Source organism: Macaca fascicularis, chromosome 16 (genome assembly GCF_037993035.2).
Source record: "Macaca fascicularis isolate 582-1 chromosome 16, T2T-MFA8v1.1".
Classification (NCBI taxonomy): Eukaryota; Metazoa; Chordata; class Mammalia; order Primates; family Cercopithecidae; genus Macaca; species Macaca fascicularis.
Window position 1 is genome coordinate 61,318,652 of NC_088390.1, and position 25,071 is coordinate 61,343,722.

General features: G+C 45.7%; 1 protein-coding gene across 8 annotated transcripts in view; it reads left to right on the plus strand.

The window, feature by feature from the left end:
* The window catches only part of WIPF2 (WAS/WASL interacting protein family member 2), a 69,256-nt gene that overhangs the window by 19,769 nt on the left and 24,416 nt on the right, over nt 1–25,071 (plus strand). For 7 of the 8 annotated variants that reach the window (XM_065531533.2, XM_045375982.3, XM_074019556.1 and 4 more), the window contains one exon: nt 16,898–17,029. In XM_065531533.2, the coding sequence (XP_065387605.1) occupies nt 16,967–17,029 (63 nt within the window). In that variant the 5' untranslated portion in view covers nt 16,898–16,966. Of the gene's footprint in view, nt 1–9,605; nt 9,692–16,897; nt 17,030–25,071 lie in introns of all 8 variants that reach the window. The other variant, XM_065531535.2, reaches the window with a different exon arrangement.

The following is a 25,071-nucleotide window of genomic DNA, read 5'->3' on the forward strand; positions in this document are numbered from 1 at the left end:
TGTTTAGTAGAGATGGGGTTTTGCCAGGTTGGCCAGGCTGGTCTAGAACTCTTGAGCTCAAGTAATCCGCCTGTCTCGGCTTCCCAGACTTCTGGGATTACAGGCATGAGCCACAGCGCCAGGCCCAGACTTTCAACCAGTCCTCCTGTTTAGCCCCTTCTACACTATCACCCCCTCTTCCCGAGGTACCAGGTGTCTCTAATTTCTGAGACACTGCAATGTTTATTTTTTTTACTTTTGTGAAGTTATTTATCACTAGTGCATTTGCTTTTTACCTTGCAAAACTTTGTTGACATCTCTCTCTCTGCTGTCTCCTTTCCTAGTTTTTTTGCTTGTTGTTTGGTTTATGTCTTTATAAAAAAAAAATCCCTTTGCTGTAATTTTAATGGTGTTTTATGATGGAACATTGATTAATGCATGCAATCTATTATGTTTAACATGTTATTCAACATATTCATCAGCTTTTCCTTGCCAGTATCCATTCAGACACCATAATGTCTTTATAGTTCATTACTAATACTCCTTTAGAATAGTGTTTTCTAGACTTCTCTAACACCAAGAATCACTCAAAGTGCTTTTTGGATATACAGATTACCAGATCATTCTCCTGGAAAACTTCTGATTATAGTTGGTTTAGATCAGTACCCAGGGATCTTTTTTTTAAAGTGTGTTTGTTTTTCAACAAATGCCCTAAATGTATCTTATCTTCAGGCAAGTTTGGAAATCCTGCTTTAGAAGGATTCTTTTTAAACCATTAATGCCATCTTATATCTCCATGGCAAACTCCTTAGCCTTCCCCTAATACTGCTTTTGTATTCAGACTTTGTTTTAGCCTGTCTAGCTTTGGTCTGGATTTCCAAATTAGCATGTGTGTCTTTCATCTGATTAACTCCCCTCTTAATATTAAATGCTGGCTGATGGTAATAACTTTGGCCTTGTGTGACTTCATGTTTTTTAGTCAGAGTCTCTAAACCCACTGGTTCCTGGGATGTATAGGGGAGGAAATACTAGTTAGGAACATTGAACCACTCTGCATCAATTCACTAAGTCCAGGAATCAGTGTTTTTGGTGAAATGGAAAATTGACTCAGGCTTTGAAAACAGATGGCCTAATCATCTGCCTTGGGTTTATGCAGCATCATTTTTGGAGATGTTGAAGCACTGTGAAGTTTGTTTTTAACTTTACAATCAAAAGGACACAATTCTCCCTTTTGTATTATAGATTCCTAGGCCTAGAAAGGAAAAAGGGTTGTATCATTTCCTGCCAGTCTGTAAAGCATCTGGAAATGTGTTTGCAGCTGCTCCTTGGTTGTTGTGAATTGCTTAGAGGTTAAAAGCCAAGCCAAATAGTACTTGTCCTAGTAATGTTGCAGAGGCAAACTGTGGTACCCTAGTCTCAGTTCTTGGAAATCTTGTGGCTGTTATTACCTAAAATACAGCTGAGGAGGCCGTGTTGGCTCTGACGTAGAGTTGATTCGCATTCAAAGATGAGCAGCTCTATAGAAATAGCTCTAATACATTTTTACAACTTCCATTGAAACAGTTTTTTGGAAGGCTAAGGCAGGAGGATTGTTTAAGGTCAGGAGTTTGAGATCAGCCTAAGCAACATAGTGAGATCCTGTCTCTGCAAAAAAAAATAAATAAATAAAACAATTAGCCAGATGTGGTAGTCCCAGCTACTCAGGAGGCTGCGGTGGGAAGATTGCTTGAGCCTGGGAGGTTAAGGCTGCAGTGAGCTGGGATTGTGCAACTTGCACTGCAATCTGGGCTGTAGGGTGAGACCCTTTTTCAAGGAAGAAAGAAAGAAAAAAAAGCAAGAAACAGTTTTTTTGTTGTTGTTTGTTTGTTTGTTTGTTTGAGACGATTCTCGCTCTGTCCCCCAGGCTGGAGTGCAGTGGTGCAATCTTGGCTCACTGCAAGCTCTGCCTCCCGGGTTCACACCATTCTCCCGCCTCAGCCTCCCGAGTAGCTGGGACTACAGGCACCCACCACCATGCCCGGCTCATTTTTTGTATTTTTTAGTAGAGATGGGGTTTCACCATGTTAGCCAGGATAGTCTCGATCTCCTGACTTCATGATCTGCCTGCCTCGGCCTCCTGAAGTGCTGGGATTACACGCGTGAGCCACCGCGCCCGGCCTGTTTGTTTTTTGAGACAGAGTCTCACTCTGTTGCCCAAGCTGGAGTGCAGTGGCACCATCTCAGCTCGCTGCAACCTCCGTCTCCTGAGCTCAAGTGATTCTGTAGCTTGAGCATCCCGAGTAGCTGGGATTACAGGCACCTGCCACTACCCCTGGCTAATTTTTTTGTATTTTTAATAGAGATGGGGTTTCACCATGTTGGCCAGGCCGGTCTCGAACTCCTGACCTTAGGTAATCCACCTGCCTCGGCCTTCCAAAGTGCTGGGATTACAGGCGTGAGCCACTGTGCCTGGCCAAGAAACAGTTTTGATGAACAGAGTCACAAAAACAAAGCTACATCATAAGTGTTATTGTCTCATTGGTTGTTGATCACTGGCTGTATTATAAGGCATGACTTTGATCTATTCCTGATTTACTGCAATTGACTGTTTTCTGTATATGTCCCCATATCTCCCAGTGCTGTACTTCAGTGCTTTCAGGATAATGAGATTTTCTCTTTGCCTTGAGGGGTTGGGCGTGAGGTCATTCCCTGATACCTGTTTCGAATGATTTTCAGATATTTAATTTACATTGCTTTTGCATTACTTATTGCTAGTCATCTTTTTAAATGAAGCTTTCTTTGCAGCTCTGGTTATTTAATTGAACATAGGAGTAGACTTCTCATTGATTTGTTATCATTTTAGATGACAGAATTCAGCTCCTGGGCTGCCCTGTATCTGGGAATAACCCATAGTATCTATTATTTACCACATAAGGTAGTATATGAAGGTAGACTTCCAAATTTACATTTTTAGGGCTTTAAAAAAATAATCTGGGACTCGTCTGATGGCAGTGGGTTATCAGAGCTTCTTAACATTAGTGTCACTGCAGTTGGTATACAAACGCCCACTGCTAAATTTGACTGACTTTAAAAAAATTCTGGGGGAAGAGGAAAGAGTCACATTAGTGGGGAAAGCTGCGTTTTGGGGATGCGTTATGTTTTTGTTAAAGAAAATATGTTTGAAAGAATTTCATCATTCAGTAGTTAAATCTTTCTTCTTCATTTTCTCTTTCGGGGGGAGTAAAACATCAAGGTTTCATTTGTTGTAGAAGTCCTAGGATTTTTCAGGTTTTTTTTTTTTTTTTTTTTTTTTTTTACGGAGTCTTGCTCTGTTTGTTGCCCAGGCTGGAGTGCGATGGTGCCATCTCGGCTCACTGCAACCTCCGCTTCCCGGGTTCAAGCAGTTCTTCTGCCTCAGCCTCCTGAGTACCTGGAATTACAGGCATGTGCCACCACACCCAGCTAATTTTGTATTTTTTCAGTAGAGTCGGGATTTCTCCTTGTTGGCCAGGCTGGTCTCAAACTCCTGACCTCAGATGATCCACCCACCTCGGCCTCCCAAAGTGCTGGGATTACAGGCATGAGCCATTGTGCCCGGCCTGATTTTTCAGTTTTAATATTCATGATGGTTATGTGATTTTTTTTATTACTTGTTGGATCAGTCAGATTTGCTGCATAGTTGAATTTCTGTGATGAAAATTTCTGTAGTTGAAAAAAATTTTTTCCCTTAAGTAACCTTGGAATTTTAATTAATTCCATCTCTACATGTGATAGAAATCTGTTTCACCAGAGGTTTGACTGAATTGAATTTCAAGAAGTGGTAGCACTTTCTCCATTGAGAGGAGAGGGCTGTGAGCTATAGAAAAAGCCTTTTTTTGGAGTGGTAGTGGTAAAATATGTGTGACATGAATATTATTCTAGTCTGTTTCCTTGTACTTTAGAGAAACCAGAAACGCTTTAGTGGAAACCCTCTGCTGTAGTCTGTCCTCGAACACATGGAGGCAAGTTCTTCATTCCTCTTGACATTATTCCCTGTGTAATTATAGGAACCTGTTTGGCTCCTGCCGTCGGTGGCTCCTGGAGTGGCATGTGAATACTCTTAGGCAGCTCCTGGCTCTTTTCTCATTTTGGGGTTCTTTGGCCTGGGGACTGGATGCCATTATGCCATTGTAGTAATGAGCTCCTACCTCCCAGGCTGGATTGCTTTTCAGGAACAAAGCTGAAGGACAGGTGAACAGGTGGGCAGGTTACCAGCAGGTGACTTTTAACCCTGGAAGGCTTTCCGTTAGTACTGAGTCTCTGGATGAGATTAAGCCTGGAGATCAAGTGTAGTCTGTGGGATTAATGAGATAACCGATCGAACTTCTGGTTTGAGTGTGAAACCATTGGTTCGTTCAGGTTTCTTTGGTATTACAGTGTTGGCATATTGGACAGAGAGGGAGACCACTTTTGGATTTGGAGGATGGCCTATATATAAAGCCTCAGGTTTCATCTCTTCTCACTCTGTTCTAGCTATCCTGGCCTTTTTACTAGTTCTCTAACACACCAACCACATTCCCATGTCAGGATTGTTTTGCTTGCTGTTATTTGTTTTTGACATGCTCTTTCCCAGATGTTTACATGGCATGCTCTGCTCATGGAGAGACTTCCTGGGAGAGCCAGATACTCTCCCCCAGTGGCCCTTTCCTTGTGACTCTATTATTTTATCATTATTATTACTATTTTGTTGTTGTTGTGGTTAAATTCTCCTGGATCCCGAAGCCTGCAACCCTATCTAAAGGAAGACTCTAACCTGGGCACCTGTAGTCCCAGCTACTGGGGAGACTGAGGCTGGAGGATTGCTTAAGCCCAGATGTTCAAGACCAGCTTAGGCAACATAGTCTGGACAACCTGTCTCTAAAAAATAAATAAATAAAGCAAAAGAACATTCCAGTCTATTCCTATACTCTACCTTTATGATTCTCTGTTTTTTTTTACTCCTTTTCTCAGTAACTGTGATACTGAGATTTTATTTCTACCCTGTCTCTTACACTAGGTGTAAGCTCCAGGATAGTAGACGTTTGTCTTGCTTATCTTCTAGTACAGGGCTTAGCAACCTCAGCACTGTTGACATTGTAGACCAGATAATTCGTTTTTTGTTTTTGTTTTTTTTGAGGTAGAGGCCCATTCTGTCACCCAGGCTGGAGTGCAGTGGCACGATCTCGGCTTACTGTAACCTGCACCTCCTGGGTTCAAGTGATTCTCCTGCCTCAGCCTCCTGAGTGGCTGAGATTACAGGCGCCCGCCACCATGCTTGTCTAATTTTTGTATTTTTAGTAGAGACGGGGTTTCACGATGTTGGCCAGGTTGGTCTCGAACTACTGACCTCAAGTGATCCGTCCACCTCGGCCTCCCAAAGTGTTGGGATTACAGGTGTGAGCCACCACACCTGTCCTGACCAGATAATTCTTTATTGTGGGTGGCTGTCTTATGCGTTGGAGGATGTTTAGCAGCATCCATGTTTTCTATCCACTAGATGCCAGGAGCACTCCCTACCCTAGTTGTGACAAATATGTCTCTAGACATTGTCAATGACTCTGGGGAACAAAATCCCTCCTGGTTGACAGCCATTGTTCTAGAAAAATACTTTGGCACTCAGTGGGTGCTTCAATATTTATTAAGTGGATTAAGTGGTGGATACTTAATTGGATGATGGATGCATGAGTGCATTCAGCATATTAAAAATTTTTGGAGCATTGAACAACATGTATAGCCTTGTGTTCTTCCTTTCCTCTTTTCATAGATATCTCCATTCTTCTGTCTCTTTTCTGTTTCTGGCATGTTGATCCATCCTTTGCTGCATTTTCCTCCACCCACATTTGATTGCTCTTTTAGACAGTGCTACTCTTTTTTTTTTTTTTTTTTTTTAAGTCTCACTGTCGCCCAGGCTGGAGTACAGTGGCATGATCTCGGCTCACTGCAACATCTTCCTCCTGGATTCAAGCAATTCTCCTGCCCCAGACTCCCAAGTAGCTGGTATTACAGGCGCGCACCACCACACTCAGCTAATTTTTGTATTTTAGTAGAGACGGGGGTTTCACCATGTTGGCCAGGCTGGTCTCAAGCTCCAGACCTTAAGTGATCTGTCTGCCTCGGCCTCCCAAAGTGCTGGGATTATAGGCGTGAGTCACCGTGCCCTGCCTGTGTTGCTCTTTTTTTTTTTTTTTTTTTTTTTTTTTTGAGACTGAGTTTCGTTCTTGTTGCCCAGTCTGGAGTGCAATGGCATGGTCTCGGCTCACTGCAACCTCCACCTCCTGGGTTCAACGACTTTCCTGCCTCAGCCCCCCAGTAGCTGGGATAACAGGTGCCTGCCACCACGCCCAACCAATTTTTGTATTTTTAGTAGAGATGGGGTTTTACCATGTTGTCCAGGTTGGTCTCAAACTCCTGACCTCAAATGATCCACCCACCTCAGCCTCCCAAAGTGCTGGGATTATAGGTGTGAGCCACTGTGCCCCGGCTAGACCTGTGCTACTCTTATATTTACTTTTGTTCAATTCAGCAAGTGACTCCTGAGCAGCTATGGTATGCTGTAGAATAATGAGAGAGAACCCTAGAAAGATATGGTACTGTCTGTGCTTAACATCTCATTTGTTGGCCGGGTGTGGCGGCTCAGGCCTGTAATCCCAGCACTTTGGGAGGCTGAGGTGGACGGATCACGACATCAGTAGTTCCAGTCCGGTCTGGCCAACATAGTGCAACCCCGTCTCTACTAAAAATACAAGAAATTAGCCGGGTGTGGTGGTGGGCGCCTGTAATCCCAGCTACTCAGAAGGCTGAGGCAGGAGAATCGTGTGAACCTGAGAGGTGCAGGTTGTGGTGAGCCGAGATCGCGCCATTGCACTGCAACCTGGGCGACAGTGCGAGACTCCGTCTCAAAACAAAACAAAAAAACAAAAAAACCCCCAACTCATTTGTTAAAATGGACATAGGTGTATGAAATGTTCCTCCAAATTTTAATTCTTATTTCAAGGTTTTTTGTTTGTTTGTTTGTTTTGAGACAGGATCTTGCTATGTCGCTCAGGCTGGAGTGCAGTGGCACAATCTCGGCTCACTGCAACCTCTGGCTCCCGGATTCAAGCGATTCTCCTGCTTCAGCCTCCCAAGGTAGCTAGGGTTACAGGCGTGTGCCACTAAACCTGGCTAATTTTTGTATTTTTAGTAGAGTTGGGGTTTCACCATGTTGGCCAGGCTAGTCTTGAACTTCTGACCTCAAGTGATCCGCCTGCCTCGACCTCCCAAAGTGCTGGGATTACAGGCAAGAGCCACTGCCTCTGGCCTTGTTTTTACTTTTTTTGAGACAGAGTCTTACTCCTTCACCCAGGCTGGAGTGCAGTGGTGCAATCTCAGCTAACTGCAACTTCCGCCTCCTGGGTTCAGGTGATTCTTGTGCCTCAGCCTCCCAAGTAGCTGGAATTACAAGCGTTTGCCACCATGCCCAGCTAAGTTTTGTATTTTTAGTAGAGATGGGGTTCACCAACTTGGTCAGGCTAGTCTCAAACTCTTAATCTCAAGCAGTCCACCCCGCTTGGCCTCCCAAAGTGCTGGGATTACAGGCATGAGCCACTGCGCCCAGCCTCAGGATATTTAAATTGATATTAATGGGCCACCGTAGGGTTGAGTTAGTAATTGTTAAGTACTTATCAGAATGGGTGAAATTGCTGTCGAATTTAAAATCCAATTTTAACAAAACCTACCCATTCAATTTTTACTTATTTTCATTTGTTGCAATTGTCTTTGGTTTCTTGCTATTAATTCTGTTTTTGTCTAAAACCTGGTTGAAAAATATACAAAGTGGCCTTGGTAATTTTGAACTTCTTGTTCGTTGTGAATGTTCTTGGGGTGGGTTGTTGTATTGAAAGGTTGTGAACAGCTGATACATCAGTTTTTTTTTTTTTTTTTTTGAGACAGAGTCTTGCTCTGTCGCCCAGGCTGGGGCGCAGTGGCCGGATCTCGGCTCACTGCAAGCTCCGCCTCCCGGGTTTACGCCATTCTCCTGCCTCAGCCTCCCGAGTAGCTGGGACTACAGGCTCCCGCCACCTCGCCCGGCTAGTTTTTTTATTTTTTAGTAGAGACGGGGTTTCACTGTGTTAGCCAGGATGGTCTCGATCTCCTGACCTCGTGATCTGCCCGTCTCGGCCTCCCAAAGTGCTGGGATTACAGTCTTGAGCCACCGCACCCGGCCAATCAGTTTTTATTTTTTTATTTATTTTTCTTTTTTTATTTATTATTATTATTTTTTTTGAGACGGAGTCTCGCTCTGTCGCCCAGGCTGGAGTGCAGTGGCCGGATCTCAGCTCACTGCAAGCTCCGCCTCCCGGGTTCACGCCATTCTCCTGCCTCAGCCTCCCGAGTAGCTGGGACTACAGGCGCTTGCCACCTCGCCCGGCTAGTTTTTTGTATTTTTTAGTAGAGACGGGGTTTCACCGTGTTAGCCAAGATAGTCTCGATCTCCTGACCTCGTGATCCACCCGTCTCGGCCTCCCAAAGTGCTGGGATTACAGGCTTGAGCCACCGCGCCCGGCCGATACATCAGTTTTTAAATAAAAATTTAAAAATTCTTTTTTTTTTTTGAGACGGAGTCTCGCTCTGTAGCCCAGGCTGGAGTGCAGTGGCCGGATCTCAGCTCACTGCAAGCTCTGCCTCCTGGGTTCACGCCATTCTCCTGCCTCAGCCTCCCGAGTAGCTGGGACTACAGGCGCCCGCCACCTCGCCTGGCTAGTTTTTGTATTTTTTAGTAGAGATGGGGTTTCACCATGTTAGCCAGGATGGTCTCGATCTCTTGACCTTGTGATCCACCCGTCTCAGCCTCCCAAAGTGCTGGGATTACAGGCTTGAGCCACCGTGCCCGGCCTTTTTTTTTTTTTTTTTTTTTTGAGGTGGAGTCTCTCTCTGTTGCCCAGGCTGGAGTGCTGTGGCGCAATCTCGGCTCACTGCAACTTCCGCCTCCCGGGTTCAAGTGATTCTGGCACTTCAGCCTCCCGAGTAGCTGGGATTACAAGCACCTGCCACCATGCCTGGCTAATTTTTTTTTGTAATTTTAGTAGAGATGGGGGTTCCACCGTGTTGGCCAGTCTGGTCTCAAACTCCCGACCTCAAGAGATCCGTCTGCCTCCCAAAGTGCTGGGATTATAGGCGTAAGCCATTGCGCCTAGCCTAAAAGATACTTCTTATTAAATAGAGACAAGTTCTCACTTTGTTACCCAGGCTGGTCTCTTAAGCACAGGCGATCCTCCTGCCTCAGCCTCTCAAAGTGTTGGGATAGCAGGCTTGAGCCATAATGCCCTGCCTGACTCTCTTTCTACCAAACATTTATGTTTCATCTCTGATACTGTTAGAGAGATTTCATTTGATTTGAACTATGGGATGAGAAGAATTCCATTAGGGAGGAGTGTCTGGAATCTTTTTCTTTTGAAGACACAACTGTCTTCTCCTTAGATTATCTGGGAGATAGAGTAGACAAAGCTATTGTGGTTTTTTCAGAGAGGATCCTGAAATTTGTTTTACCTATCTCTGTTTCTTTGTGTTGATAAATGGTTTATTAGGATATTAAATAATTAAACATACATTTAAGAAAAAAAAAGATGATTTTCTTGTTGATGTCTCAGATTCCTATTCATATGACTGATTCTTGTAAGGAAGAACTGGGACCTTAAGATTTTGCTGAGTGAGGGAGGTGGCCTGTTTTTTTAAGGTCAGTTTTTTCCTCTTGTGGGATTTTGTTCAGTGCTTTGATACAAAAACTGTAATTTACTTTGTAGTCAAAACTGACATCAAAGGAAAGTACTGTTACCTGAGGCATGAAAATAGAAGATAGCATTAAGATTTAGAATTTTTCTTGATTTTCGTGTCTTTTTAAAATAACTTGCAATTGAAACCTGAGTTTTAGAGCAGCAGAATGCCATTTGAATAAAGGCCCCAGATTGTAGTGGTAACTAGGATACCTCTTAGATAATTTTAAGTGTACGAGAAAAGCAACAACTAAACTGGATTCTTCATTTATCACATGTAAAAGGTAGTAGTTGGTGTTTTTGTACTAAGGAAGTCTCCTGTTTTTCAAATGTAGGAATATTTGGAGTGAAACATTAGGAAATTGAAGAGAAAAATAGGCTTTGTCATTTTAAAGACGAATAGAAGGAAGCATTTTTTTTTTTTTTTTTTTTGAGATGGATCTTCGCTCTTGTTGCCCAGGCTGGAGTGCGGTGGCGCAGTCTTGGCTCACTGCAACCTCTGCCTGCGTCCTGGGTTCAAGCAGTTCTCCTGCCTCAGCCTCCTGAGTAGGTGGGATTACAGGCATGCGCCACCAGGCCCGGCTAATTTTGTATTTTTAGTAGAGACAGGGTTTCTCCATGTTTGTCAGGCTGTTCTCAAACTCCTGACCTCAGGTGATCCGCCTGCCTCGGCCTCCCAAAGTGCTGGGGTTACAGGTGTGAACCACTGCACCTTGCCAGGAAGCAATTTTTAAAAGTGCATTACTTGAGTTTTATCAAGACTTATTTCTGAATTCTATGATGAATTTGACATCAGGAAGATTTTTTTTTATTTTTATTTTTTGAGATGGAGTCTCGCACTGTCGCCTGGGCTAGAGCACAGTGGCGTGATCTCAGCTAACTGCAACCTCTGCCTACTGGGTCAAGAGATTCTCCTGCCTCAGCCTCTAGCGTAGCTGGGACTATAGGCACCTGCCACCACGCCTGGCTAATTTTTTGTATTTTTAGTAGAGGCAGGGTTTCACCATGTTGGCCAGGCTGGTCTCGATCTCCTGACCTTGTGATCTGCCCGCCTCAGCCCCCCCCAAAGTGCTGGGATTATAGGCCTGAGCCACCCTGCCCAGCTGGACATCAGGAAGATTTTAAATAATATTCTCTGGTGTTTATTTTTAAGATATTGACTCCTGAGGTTGTGAAAATCTTGTTTTATCTGTTTTTTTTTTTTTTTTTCGAGACAGAGTCTGGCTCTGTTGCCCAGGCTGGAGTGTAGTGGCGCAGTCTCGGCTCACTGCAAGCTCCGCCTCCCGGGTTCATGCCATTCTCCTGCCTCAGCCTCCCAAGTAGCTGGGACTACAGGCACCCGCCACCATGCCTGGCTAATTTTTTGGAATTTTTTTTTTTTTTAGTAGGGATGGGGTTTCACCATGTTAGCCAGGATGGTCTTGATCTCCTGACCTCGTGATCCACCTGCCTCGGCCTCCCAAAGTGCTGGGATTGTTACAGGTGTGAGCCACCGCGCCTGGCCTTTATCATGGTTTTTAAGATGGAAGGGCTTAAGAAAGGAATGAGAATTACTGTGTTGCTGAACTTGAGGCAGCCTCAAGATGTTTCTGAAAATCAAGGTCTCTGAAGAACACAGATGGTGAGGTTTGTAGTTCTAATTTAATAGATCAGAAAGGAAATACTTAAAATTCTGTAGAGAACCTTCTTGTTCTTTTCTAAATTTAATCTCAGGTTTAACCTCAAGGCTGTTAGATCCTTAGCTGCATGTGGTGGTGTTCACTTGTAGTCCTGACTTCTCGGGAGGCTGAGGCAGGAGGATCACTGGAGCCCAGGAGTTTGAGGTTACAGTGAGCTATGATGGTGCCAGTGCTCTTTAGCCTGGGAGACAGAATGAGACCCTGACTCAAAAAAAAAGCTATTAGATTCTTTTTTTTTTTTTTTTTTTGAGACAGAGTCTCGCTCTGTCACCCAGGCTGGAGTGCAGTGGCGCGATCTCGGCTCACTGCAAGCTCCGCCTCCCGGGTTCACGCCATTCTCCTGCCTCAGCTTCCCGAGTAGCTGGGACTATAGGCGCCCACCACATCCAGCTAATTTTTTGTATTTTTTAGTAGAGACAGAGTTTCACCGTGTTAGCCAGGATGGTCTCAGTCTCCTGATCTCGTGATCCGCCCACCTCAGCCTCCCAAAGTGCTGGGATTACAGGCATGAGCCACCGTGCGTAGCCTGTTTGTATTCTGTCACTAAGAAATCTGGAATGAGTTAAATTTCATTTGGGGAAAAATAGAAAATTGCTAAACCACACTAATTTCTAGGGGAGTTTTTTGTTTTCTCCATAGTGATTAGTGAAAAGGAAGAAGTCAGGAGACCTGGATATGAGGCCTAACTCTGCACTTTACTCCTGAGTGATCTTGGGCAGTTGCCCTTTGATGAGTCAGTTTTTCTCATGTACATATAGGCACTCCCACTCCTGGGACTTCAGTGTCCTCACCCATAAAATGGGAAGGATAATGCATCATTATGTAATAAATGGCATTGATAGGAGTGTGTCATGCATACAGTCCCTGTGGAGCCAGAAGAAAGCTTGAGAGCCACTGTTGGTAGTCAACACTAAAGTCAGTCACTTGATAAAGATGATGTTTCTTTGACTTTTTTTATGCATTTAATTTTTTAAAGGGGTCCTCCTATGTTGCCCAGGCTGGACTGAAACTCAGAGGCTGAAGTGATCCTCCCTCCTTGGCCCCTTGAATAGCTGGAATTATAGGCAAGCGCCACTGATGAATCTATTTTTCAGTTAGAGTTTGAATTGAGTCTATTTTAGGAAGGCATCTTTAACTGTATAATATATTGCTTTAAAAAAAAATTGCCATGCTAGAGAATTCCTGCTTTGCTTAAATAAGTGGAGCACACTGACAGGCATAAGGCTGTTTTCTTTAGGTCATTATTCACCTTGTAGCATGTAGATTGGATCACCTATGGACATGGAAAGAGTAAAGGACTTGTCTGAATCTTTTTTGGGTCATTCTAGGGGATCCTTTCAATTATCACAATGGCCAATGGCTGATAGAACTAGAAACCCAGGCCGGATACAGTGGCCGATGCCTGTAATCCAAGCACTTTTGGAGGCCGAGGTAAGAGGATCACTTGAGGTCAGGAGTTTGAGACCAGCCTGGCTAACTTGGTGAAACCCCGTCTCTACTAAAAATACAAAAATTAGCCAGGTGTGGTGGCATGCGCCTGTAGTGCCAGCTATTTGGGAGGCTGAGGCAGGAGAATCGCTTGAACCTGGGAGGAAGAGGTTGCAGTGAGCTGAGATGATGCCGCTGTAGTACTCCAGCCTGGGCAACCAAAAAAAAAAAAAAGAAAGAAAGAAAATAGAAACCCCCTCAAAAAGGCAGGACCTCTGGTGACTGGAATTAGTTGAAAATGTTTGTTTCTGAATCAACTGTTATTTTCCCTGTTTTTTGTTTGTTTGTTTTTTGTTTTGAGATGGAGTCTTGCTCTGTTGCCCAGGCTATAGTACAGTGGCCCAGTCTCGGCTCACTGCAAGCTCCGCCTCCCAGGTTCATGCCATTTTCCTGCCTCAGCCTCCCCAGTAGCTGGGACTATAGGCATCTGCTACCATGCCTAGCTAATTTTTTGTATTTTTAGTAGAGATGGGGTTTCGCCGTGTTAGCCAGGATGGTCTCGATCTCCTGACCTTGTGATCTGCCCACCTTGGCCTCCCAAAGTGCTGGGATTACAGGTGTGAGCCACCGCGCCCAGCCTGTTTTCCCGCTTGTTTCCTACTAGCTTTCTTTGATAATGCTGTGGGCACTTTGGAGTGGAATGGTCACAGTAAACCCAGGGGATTCAAAGAAAAGAAAGGTTTTTGTTTGTTTGTTTGTTTTTCTACTTCTTGTGTTTTCTTTCTTTTAAATTCCTTTCCCTCACCTGGTGATAAATGTTCTGCTTATGATTTACTGTTTTGATCAATTTTTAAAGCCTCATATGTTAAACGACTGGCAAGGCAAGACTGCTCTTAGTTTTGAAAGCAGAAATGAGAAGGTATTTCCCTTGGAGGGAATTTATCGGCTTATTTCTTGAAGTGAGTGCAGACACCGTTCCCCATGGGAACCACCTAGCCTGAGTGCTGTCCAGTTCTTTGTGGTTAGAGCAAATAGCTCTATTGGGCAGCCAGCCTATAGTGGCATCACACTGGCAGGAGTTGGGACTTTGAAGACTTTTACAGTCTCGTTTCTGATCAAATTCTACTCTCCTGCAGTAGTTTTTGGTTTTATAGAACTTTCGGAAAAATTTCCCTTTCCTTTAATCATTCCCAGAGCATTGAGAGAAGTATTAAATTACTCCATTATTGACGGAGAGGTTTTAGTCACCCATGTAAGGAGTTCAGAACCAGACCTTCCCAGTGAGCTGCCATGCTGGTTTGATTTTTTTTTTTTTTTTTTTTTTTTTTTGAGACAAAGTGTCACTCTGTTACCCAGGCTGGAGTGCAGTGGTGCGTTCTCGGCTCACTGCAACCTCCGCCTCCTGGGTTCAAGCAATTCTCCTGCCTGAGCCTTCCAGGTAACTGGGATTACAGGCGTGCACAACCATGCCGGGCTAATTTTTGTATTTTTAGTAGAGATGGGATTTCACCATGTTGCCCAGACTGGTCTTGAACTCCTGGGCTCAAGCCGTCTTCCTGTCTCGGCCTCCCAAAGTGTTGGGATTATAGGCATGAGCCACCACGCCTGGCCTCCTAATCTTATTGGTCACCTTGCTTAGAAGCAGTTCTTCCATGGATTGATTGGTGAGGTTGGTTACCCTCTTGAACCTTTCTTGTCATCTGTAAGTTGTACTCATGGTGACCGTCTTATTTGGCTTCCATTTTTTGGGGGGAGGGGGTAAAAAAATGGGATTTCCTTAAAATGGCTTTGTGGGGGTATTGTTCTTGAGTTCTGGTTTTAGTCTGATCTGTAAAATGAGGATTACTCACAGACTGTAATAGAGGGACAACTATATAGTTTTTGAGTGTTAAAGTGTTTGGTGACCTGATAAATGGCTATCAGATTCCAGGGATGTGACTATACCAGATGTTGGTAAACTGTGGCCCATAAGTTAACTCTGGTCTACAGCCTGTTTTTTTGTGGCCCATAAACTAAGAATGATTTTTCCTTTTTTTTTTTGAGATGGAGTTTCACCCTGTTGCCTAGGCTGCAGGGCAGTAGCACGATCTTGGCTCACTGCACCTCCGCCTCCTGGGTTCAAGCAATTCTGTTTCAGCCTCCTGAGTAGCTGGGACTACCGGCACACGTCGTCATGCCTGGCTAATTTTTGTATTTTTAGTAGACACAGGGTTTCACCATATTGGTCAGGCTGGTCTCGAACTCCTGACCTCAGGTGATTCACCTGCCCACCTCGGCCTCCCAAAGTGCTGGGATTACAGGCGTGAGGCACCGCGCCTGGCCTGATTTTTACATTTTTAAGAGGTTATAAAAATCAAGAAAATGAGAAGATAAACCGCAGACTGGGAGAAAATACTACTTGCAGAAGATATATCTGTTAAAGGACTGTTATACAGAATATACAAAGAGCTTTTAAAACTCAACAATAAAAAAGTAAAAACAACCCAATTAAAAATACAACAATAAATACAACAATAAAAAAGTAAAAACAACCCAGCCAGGCATGGTTCCTCACACCTGTAATCCCAGCTGGGAGGCTGAAGTGAGATGATTGCTTGAGGCCAGGAGTTGGAGACAAGCCTGGGCAATATAGTGAGCACCCATCTCTGATTTTTTTTTTTTTGAGACAGAGTTTCGCTGTTGTTGCCCGGGCTGGAGTGCAGTGGCGCAATCTCAGCTCACCCCAACGACCTCTGCCTCCCAGGTTCAGGTGATTCTCCTGCCTCAGCCTCCGCAGTAGCTGGGATTATAGGCATGCGCCACCACACCCAGTTAATTTTATATTTTTAGTAGAGACAGGGTTTCTCCATGTTGGTCAGGCTGGTCTTGAACTCCCAATCTCAGGTCATCTGCCCGCCTTGGCCTCCCAAAGTGCTGGGATTACAGGTGTGACCCACCGTGCCCGGCCTAAATTTATTTATTTATTTATTTATTTATTTATTTATTCTTTTTTTTTTTTTTTTGAGACGGAGTCTCGCTCTGTTGCCCAGGCAGTAGTGGGAGTGCGGTGGCCAGATCTCAGCTCACTGCAAACTCCACCTCTGGGTTTACACCATTCTCCTGCCTCAGCCTCCTGAGTAGCTGGGACTACAGGCGCCCGCCACCTCGCCTGGCTAATTTTTTGTATTTTTTAGTAGAGACGGGGTTTCACCGTGTTAGCCAGGATGGTCTCGATCTCCTGACCTCGTGATCTGCCTGTCTCGGCCTCCCAAAGTGCTGGGATTACAGGCTTGAGCCACCGCGCCCGGCCCTAAATTTATTTGTTTATTTATTTGTTTTTTGAGACGGAGTCTTGCTCTGTTGCCCAGGCTGGAGTGCAGTGGCCGGATCTCAGCTCACTGCAAGCTCTGCCTCCTGGGTTTACGCCATTCTCCTGCCTCAGCCTCCCGAGTAGCTGGGACTACAGGCGCCCGCCACCTTGCCCAGCTAATTTTTTGTATTTTTAGTAGAGACAAGGTTTCACTGTGTTAGCCAGGATGGTCTTGATCTCCTGACTTCGTGATCCACCCGCCTCAGCCTCCCAAAGTGCTGGGATTACAGGCGTAAGCCACCATGCCCGGTCCGAAAATTTTTTTTTAATTAGGTGGGCGTAATGGCGTGTGCCTGTAGTCCCAGCTACTCGAGAGGCTGAGGTGGGAGGATTGCTGGAGCTCAGGAGTTCTAGGCTGTAGTGAGCCATGATTGTGCCACTGTGCTTCAGCCTGGGCAATGGAGAGAAACCCAGTCTCTTTAAAAAAAAAAAAAAAAAGGACAGAAGTCCTGGACACCTTACCAGAGAAGAAAAACAGATGACAAGTAAGCATATGAAAAGCATATGAAAAGATGTTCAGCATCATAAGTCATTAGGAAATTGCAAATTAAAACAATTGATTTAAACAGATTTGCCAGGCTCTGGACTGTATCACAGTGGAACTAGAAGATGAGGTGTGCAGTCTCTTTCAGTTGTCATGCCCAGTTCTCTTGTTCTCCTGGGCACTTGTATCTAATGGTAAAGCTGTTGTTATTAATTTGTTTCATTTGCAGGTATATGAATGACCTAAAGCTACAAATAAAGACGGAGAGAGAACAGTGCCAACTGGGAGCAGGGCAAGAATGCCAATTCCTCCTCCCCCGCCACCCCCACCTGGCCCTCCTCCACCTCCCACGTTTCATCAGGTAGGTAGTCCTTCCATCAGGCTATCTCAAAACCTTTGAGTAAATAAGTTGGTGGTCCTCACATATTACTATTATTTTTTAACCCCTTTGGTTAAAATTTCTAGATTTTCCTACCCGTAGCATTCCTATTCTTTCATTCTGTTTTTAACATTCCAGATTGTTATTCCTAGCATTAAAGGATACATAGGGCTTCCTTGTACAAGACATAGTGTATAATCAATGACATGTGGTATAGGAAGGTGGAGAATAAACAAGTCCATCTTCTTCAGCTGGTTCTGATTCCTGAGATGTCCTCTTAGGACCATAATGGCATGTCTGCTTTCCTTGTCCTGGTTCACTCTAAATGGAGATTTGGACAGGTGGCATTGGAGTAGGAGCTAGTGTTTTCCCCTAAAACTATTTGCTGTATAAAAGTTAGTTTGTTGTTCCTTTGGCATTTTTGAGAAAAAAGTGGTGAGGAATCTTTTTTTTTTTTTTTTTGAGATGGAGTCTTGCTCTGTCGCCCAGGCTGGAGTGCAGTGGCCGGATCTCAGCTCACTGCAAGCTCTGCCTCCTGGGTTCAGGCCATTCTCCTGTCTCAGCCTCCCGAGTAGCTGGGACTACAGGCACCCGCCACCTCGCCCGGCTAATTTTTTTGTATTTTTTAGTAGAGACGGGGTTTCACCTTGTTAGCCAGGATGGTCTCGATCTCCTGACCTCGTGATCCGCCCGTCTCGGCCTCCCAAAGTGCTGGGATTACAGGCCTGAGCCACCGCGCCCGGCCTTTTTTTTTTTTTTTTTTTGAGACAGTCTCGCTCTGTTGCCTAGGCTGGAGTGCAGTGGCGCGGTCTCGGCTCACTGCAACCTCCACCTCCTGGGTTCAAGAGATTCTCCTGCCTCACCTCCTAAGTAGCTGGGATTACAGGCATGCACCACCACACCCGGCTAATTTTTGTATTTTTAGTAGAGATGGGATTTTACCATGTTGGCCAGGCTGGTCTTGAACTCATGACCTCGTGATCCTCCCGCCTCGGCCTCCGAAAGTGCTGGGTTTGCAGGCGTGAGCCCCCGCACTCGGCCTGAGGATTCTTAGTGGTTGTCTCTTGATACCACTTCATCATCTTTTCTATTCAAAATCAGTTCATTTTAAAGCCAAGTCCATCAAGTCCAACACCTTATCAAGAAGGAAAGGAGTTTTGAAATGTGTTGGTTCAAAGACCGAAAGATTCAATAATAGGAAAAAAAGCAGTGTGGTTTTTGAACCAAACAGGAAGCTACTTTAACCATACCTGGATTGTGATACCTGGTTTCACATGAGAAAGAGGGAACCTGAGGCCAGGCGCGGTGGCTCACACCTGTAATCCCAACACTTTGGGAGGCTGAGATAGGCGAATTGCTTGAGGTCAGGAGTTCGCAACCAGCCTGGCCAACATGGTGAAGTCATGTTTCTGCTAAAAATACAAAAATTAGCCAGGTATGGTGGCAGGCGCATGTAATCCCAGCCACTCAGGAGGCTGAAGCAGGAGAATTGCTTGAACCCAGGAGGTGGAGGTTGCAGTGAGCTGAGATCACGCCACACTCTGGCCTGGGTGACAGAGCGAGACTTCGTCTCAAAAAAAAAAAGGCGTGGGGGTGCTGGGCGCAGTGGTTCATGCCTGTAATCCCAGCACTTTGGGAGGCCGAGGCGGGCGGATCACGAGGTCAGGAGATTGAGACTGTCCTGGCTAACACGGTGAAACCCAGTCTCTACTAAAAAATACAAAAAATTAGCCGGGCGTGGTGGCAGGCTCCTGTAGTCCCAGCTACTTGGAAGGCTCAGGCAGGAGAACGGCGTGAACCTGGGAGGCAGAGCTTGCAGTGAGCGGATATCATGCCACTGCTTTCCAGCGTGGGCGACAGAGCGAGACTCCGTCTCAAAAAAAAGGAACCAAAGGAACCTGTATGCATTCTATTTTTGTAAAATTTGGAAGTAAAAGTAACTTCAGAGAAGAGTAGGCCACGGGTGTGTGTATGCGTGCATGCATAGGTGTGTATGTGTGTTTATGTGTGTATGTTAAGTGTTTAACAGTTGAGAAATTGTACCCTGAAGAGGAAAAGTGACTTGCCTATCTAATTTGTTTCAGAACTAGAACTAGAGTTCAGGTTTACCCACTTCTGTTTGTTTTCATAACCTGTAGTTTTTAGACATTTTGTTTTAAGAATATGTATGAACCGCCTTTTAGATGAAGTTTTGTGTGGAAGCCCAATAAATGAAGTAGATAAAAGCAGAGCTTGGCCGGGCGTGGTGGCTCACACCTGTAGTCCCAGCACTCTGGGAGGCCGAGGCGGGTGGATCAGTTGACGTCAGAAGTTTGAGACCAGCCTGGCCAACACGGCGAAACCCCATCTCTACTCCCATCTCTACTGAAAATACAAAAATTAGCTGAGTGTGGTGGTTGGGAGCCAGTAATCCCAGCTGCTTGGAAGGCTGAGGCAGGTGAATCACTTGAACCCTAGAGGCAGAGATTGCACCCAGCACTTTGGGAGGCCAAGACGTGCAGATCACAAGGTCAGGAGATCGAGACCATCCTGGCCAACGTGGTGAAACCCCATCTCTACTAAAAATACAAAAATTAGCTGTGCGTGGTGGCATTTGCCTGTAATCCCAGTTACTTGGGAGGCTGAGGCAGGAGAATCGCTTGAACTAGGGAGTCAGAGGTTGCAGTGAGCTGAGATCACGCCGCTGCACTCCAGCCTGGGTGACAGAGTGAGACTCTGTCTCAAAAAAATAAAGCAGAGCTTGTATGGTTATAGTCAGGGTAGAAAGAGGAGGCAGTCAATGAAGGCTTTTAGGTAGGTGGTGATACTTGAGCTGAGTCTTAAACCATGAGTAGAGCTTAGCCAGAAAGAAAGGAGGGAGGGAGGGCACTTGAAGCTGAGGAAGCAGCATGTGGAAAGATACTGATTTGGTGTTAATTAATTAATGAATGAGACAGGGTCTCACTGTGTTGCTGGAGTGCAGTGGTTCTGATCATAACTCACTGCAGCCTCTAATTCCTGGGCTCAGTGATCTGCTTGCCTCAGCCTCCTAAGTAGAGGGGACTACATGTGCATGACACTGCACGTAGCTAATTTAAAAAAAATTTTTTTTAGGCTGGGTGCAGTGGCTCATGCCTGTAATCCCAGCACTTGAACCTCTGTCTCAAAAAAAAAAAAATTTTTTTTTTTTTTTGTAAAGGCAGAGTCTCACTTTGTTGCCTAGACTGGTCTTGAACTCCTGGTTTCAAGTGATCCTCTTGCCTGGGCCTCCCAAAGTGCTGGGATTACAGGTGTGGGCCACTGTGCCGGCCTCGTGCTGATTTGTAAGAAAGCATATAGAGGTTTAGATTATTGCTTGAGGGGATGTGGTAGCAGATGCAGCTGGAGATGTACGCTGAGGGTTTAGATTTTTCTTCTGACCATCATGAGGAGTTGTTGAAATATTTTCAGCAGCAAGAGTAACCTGTTTTTGCACCTTTCCAATACAGTTTGGGGGACTGGGGTTGGGGTCGAGCCTGGAGACAGAGGCCTGTTGCCATTGAAAATTTAGGTCTAAGGCTGGGCACAGTGGCACATGCCTGTAATCCCAGCACTATGGCAGGCTGAGGCGGGCGAATCACCTGAGGTCAGGAGTTCAGGACCAGCCTGGCCAACATAATGACAGCCCATCTCTATAAAAATACAAAAAAAGTTAGCCAGGCATGATGGTGGGTGCCTATAATCCCAGCTACCAGGGAGGCTGAGTTGGGAGAATCACTTGAACCCAGGAGGTGGAGGTTGCAGTGAGTGGAGATCGCACTATTACACTCCTGCCTGGGCGACATCCCCCCCCCCAAAAAAAAGAAAAAGAAAAAGAAAATTTAGGTCTAAACTAAAGCTATCAGCATGGATAGTGGAGTCGAGATATTTAGAGGGAGGCCGGACACGGTGGCTCATGCCTATAATCCTAGCACTTTGGGAGGCCGAGGCAAGCGGATCACGAGGTCAGGAGATCGAGACCATCCTGGCTAAGATGGTGAAACCCCGTCTCTACTAAAAATAGAAAAAATTAGCTGGGCATGGTGGTGGGCACCTGTAGTCCCAGCCACTCGGAGGCTGAATCAGGAGAATGGCGTAAACCCAGGAGGCGGAGCTTGCAGTGAGCCGAGATTGCACCACTACACTCCAGCCTGGGCAACAGAGCGAGACTCCATCTAAAAAAAAATAATGTTATTTAGAGGCCAGGTGTGGTGGCTCACGCCTGTAATCCCAGCACTTTGGGAGACTGAGGCGGATGGATCACAAGGTCAGGAGTTTGAGACCAGCCTGGCCAACATAGTGAAACCCTGTCTCTACTAAAAATACAAAAATTTGCCAGTCAGAGTGAGACTGTGTCTCAAAAAAAAAAAAGATATTCAGAAAGTGAAATCTTTTTTCTTTTTTTTTTTTTTTTTTTGTGAGACAGGATCTCACTGTCACCCAGGCTGGAGTACAGTGGCATGATCTTAGCCCACTGCAGCCTCCGCCTCCCGGGTTCAAGTGATTCTCATGCCTCAGCCACACGAGTGGCTGGGACTTCAGGTGTTCACCACTATGTCTAGCTAACTTTTGTATTTTTTTTTTTTTTTTTTTTTTTGAGACGGAGTCTCGCTCTGTCGCCCAGGCTGGAGTGCAGTGGCCGGATCTCAGCTCACTAGCTCACTGCAAGCTCCGCCTCCCAGGTTTACGCCATTCTCCTGCCTCAGCCTCCCCAGTAGCTGGGACTACAGGCGCCCGCCACCTCGCCTGGCTAGTTTTTTGTATTTTTTAGTAGAGACGGGGTTTCACCGGGTTAGCCAGGATGGTCTCGATCTCCTGACCTCGTGATCCGCCCGTCTCGGCCTCCCAAAGTGCTGGGATTACAGGCTTGAGCCACCGCGCCCGGCCAACTTTTGTATTTTTAGTACAGACGGGGTTTCACCAAGTTGGCCAGGCTGGTCTTGAACTCATGACCTCAGATGATCCACCTACCTCAGTTTCCCAGAGTATTGGGATTATAAGTGTGAGCCACCACACCAGGTCATATGTATTGTTTTTCAAAATGTTTTACTTGACGAGGCCAGGTGCAGTGGCCACACTTTGAGAGGCCAAGGTAGGTGGATCACCTGAGGTCAGGAGTTTGAGACCAGCCTGGCCAACATGACGAAACCCCATCTCTTCTAAAAACAAACAAAAAAAATAGCCATATGTGGTGGCATACGCCTGTTGTCGCAGCTACTTGGGAGGCTGAGGCACTAGAATCTCTCGAATCTGGGAGGCAGAGCTTGCAGTGAGCCGAGATCACACCACTGCACTCTGGCCTGAGCAAGAGAGGGAGAGTCTGTCTCCAAAAAAAAAAAAAAAAGATTGTGTCAAACATTATTGCTATAAAAAGATACTTACTTTTAAATATTTGAGAGCTTAATTGGCATCCATTGTATGCTTATATTATCATTGTTTCTTCTGATTTAGCTTTTAGATTATTTTCAGTTTTATGCCATTAGAAATAGTTTATTGCTATTATTAGCATCTTTGTGCACTTGTCTAGTTTTTTTTTTTTTTTTTTTTTTTTTTGTGTGTGTGTGATGGAGTCTCGCTCTGTCGCCCAGGCTGGAGTGCAATGGCCGGATCTCAGCTCACTGCAAGCTCCACCTCCCAAGTTTACGCCATTCTCCTGTCTCAGCCTCCCGAGTAGCTGAGACTACAGGCGCCTGCCACCTCGCCCAGCTAGTTTTTTGTTTTATTTTTTAGTAGAGACGGGATTTCACTGTGTTAGCCAGGATGGTCTCAATCTCCCGACCTCGCGATCCACCCGTCTCGGCCTCCCAAAGTGCTGGGATTACAGGCTTGAGCCACCATGCCCGGCCTGTCCAGTTGTTTTCTTTTTTTTTTTTTTCTTTTTTTTTTTTTTTAGAGACGGAGTCTCGCTCTGTCGCCCAGGCTGGAGTGCAGTGGCCGGATCTCCGCTCGCTGCAAGCTCCGCCTCCCGGGTTCACGCCATTCTCCTGCCTCAGCCTCCCGAGTAGCTGGGACTACAGGCGCCCGCCACCTCGCCCGGCTAGTTTTTTGTATTTTTTAGTAGAGACGGGGTTTCACTGTGTTAGCCAGGATGGTCTTGATCTCCTGACCTCGTGATCCGCCCGTCTCGGCCTCCCAAAGTGCTGGGATTACAGGCTTGAGCCACCGCGCCCGGCCCCAGTTGTTTTCTTAAAATGAATTCCTAGAAGTAGAATTCTTGTGCCACACATGTTCAAGCCTTTTTTTTTTTTTTGAGATGGAGTTTTGCTCTTGTCCCCTAGAGTGCGATGGCACGATCTCAGCTCAGTGCAACCTCTGCCTCCCGGGTTCAAGCGAGTCTCCTGCCTTAGCCTCCCAAGTAGCTGGAACTACAGGCATGTGCCACTATGCTTGGCTAATTTTATGTTTTTAGCAGAGACAGGGTTACATTATGTTGGCCAGGCTGGTCTCAAACTCCTGACCTCAGGTGATCTGCCTGCCTCGGCCTCCTAAAGTGCTGGGATTACAGGCATGAGCCACTGCACCTGGCCTGGACATTTTTAAGGCTTTTCATACATATTGTTAAATTGCTTTCTAGAAAGATTATACCAATTTATCTTACCCTAGGTAGTATAAAAATTCCCTTTTCCCTGAATCCTTACGACTACCATACTTATTCATCCTGTGTATTTAATTTTCATTTTTTAATTTTATTTACTTATTTATTTTTTGAAACAGAGTCTTGCTCTGTCAGCCAGGCTAGAGTACAGTGGTGTGATCTCGCCTCACTGCAACCTCTGCCTCCCAGGTTCAAACGATTCTTCTGCCTCAGCCTCCCAAGTAGCTGAGATTACAGGCATGCACCACCATGCCAGGCTGATTTTTTTTTTTTTTTTTTTTTTTTGAGACGGAGTCTCGCCCTGTCGCCCTGGCTGGAGTGCAGTGGCACAATCTCGGCTCACTGCAAGCTCCGCTCTGCCTCCCGGGTTCACGCCATTCTCCTGCCTCAGCTTCCCAAGTAGCTGGGACTACAGGCGCACGCCACCACGCCCGGCTAATTTTTTGTAATTTTTAGTAGAGACGGGGTTTCACCATGTTAGCCAGGATGGTCTCGAACTCCTGACCTCATGATCCACCCGCCTTGGCCTCCCAAAGTGCTGGGATTACAGACGTGAGCCACTGTGCCCGGCCACCAGGCTGATTTTTGTATTTTTAGTATAGACGGGGTTTCGCCATGTTGGCCAGGCTGGTCTCGAACTCCTGACCTCATAATCCACCCACCTCGGTCTCCAAAAGTGCTGGGATTACAGGTGTGAGCCACCACGCCCGGCCCATCCTGCGCATTTTTTGAGCTTCCTCTCTGTGCCAGGCACTCTGCAGCAGTGAGTGGTGTGGTTCCTGCCTTCATGAACCCTGCCTTCCGTAAGTTTTTACAGTCTCTTTAGTAAAAAAAAAAATTTTTTTTTTTTTTTGAGGCGGAGTCTCGCTCTGTCACCCAGGCTGGAGTGCAGTGGTGCGATCTCAGCTTACTGCAACCTCCGCCTCCCAGGTTCAAGCAAATCTCCTACCTCAACCTCCTGAGTAGCTGGGACTGCAGGCGCATGCCACCACGCCTGGCTAATTTTTGTATTTTTAGTAGAGATGGGGTTTCAGCATGTTGGCCAGGATGGTCTCGGTCTCCTGACCTCTTGATCCACCGCCTTGGCCTCCCAAAGTGCTGGGATTGTAGGCGTGAGCCACCATGCCTGGCCTTCTGATTTTAACCTTTACCAGTTGGTAGTTACTATGTTTTAACTTGCATCTTTATTTTTATTTTTTGAGATGGAGCTTTGCTCTTGTTGCCTAGGCTGGAGTACAATGTTGGGATCTTGGCTCACCGCAGCCTATGCCTCCTGGGTTCAGGCAATTCTCCTGGCTCAGCCTTCCAAGTAACTGGGATTACAGGCCTGTGCCACCATGCCAGGCTAATTTTTGTATTTTTAATAAAGACGGGGTTTCTCCATGTTGGTCAGGCTGGTCCTGAACTCCCAACCTCAGGTGATCCACCTGCC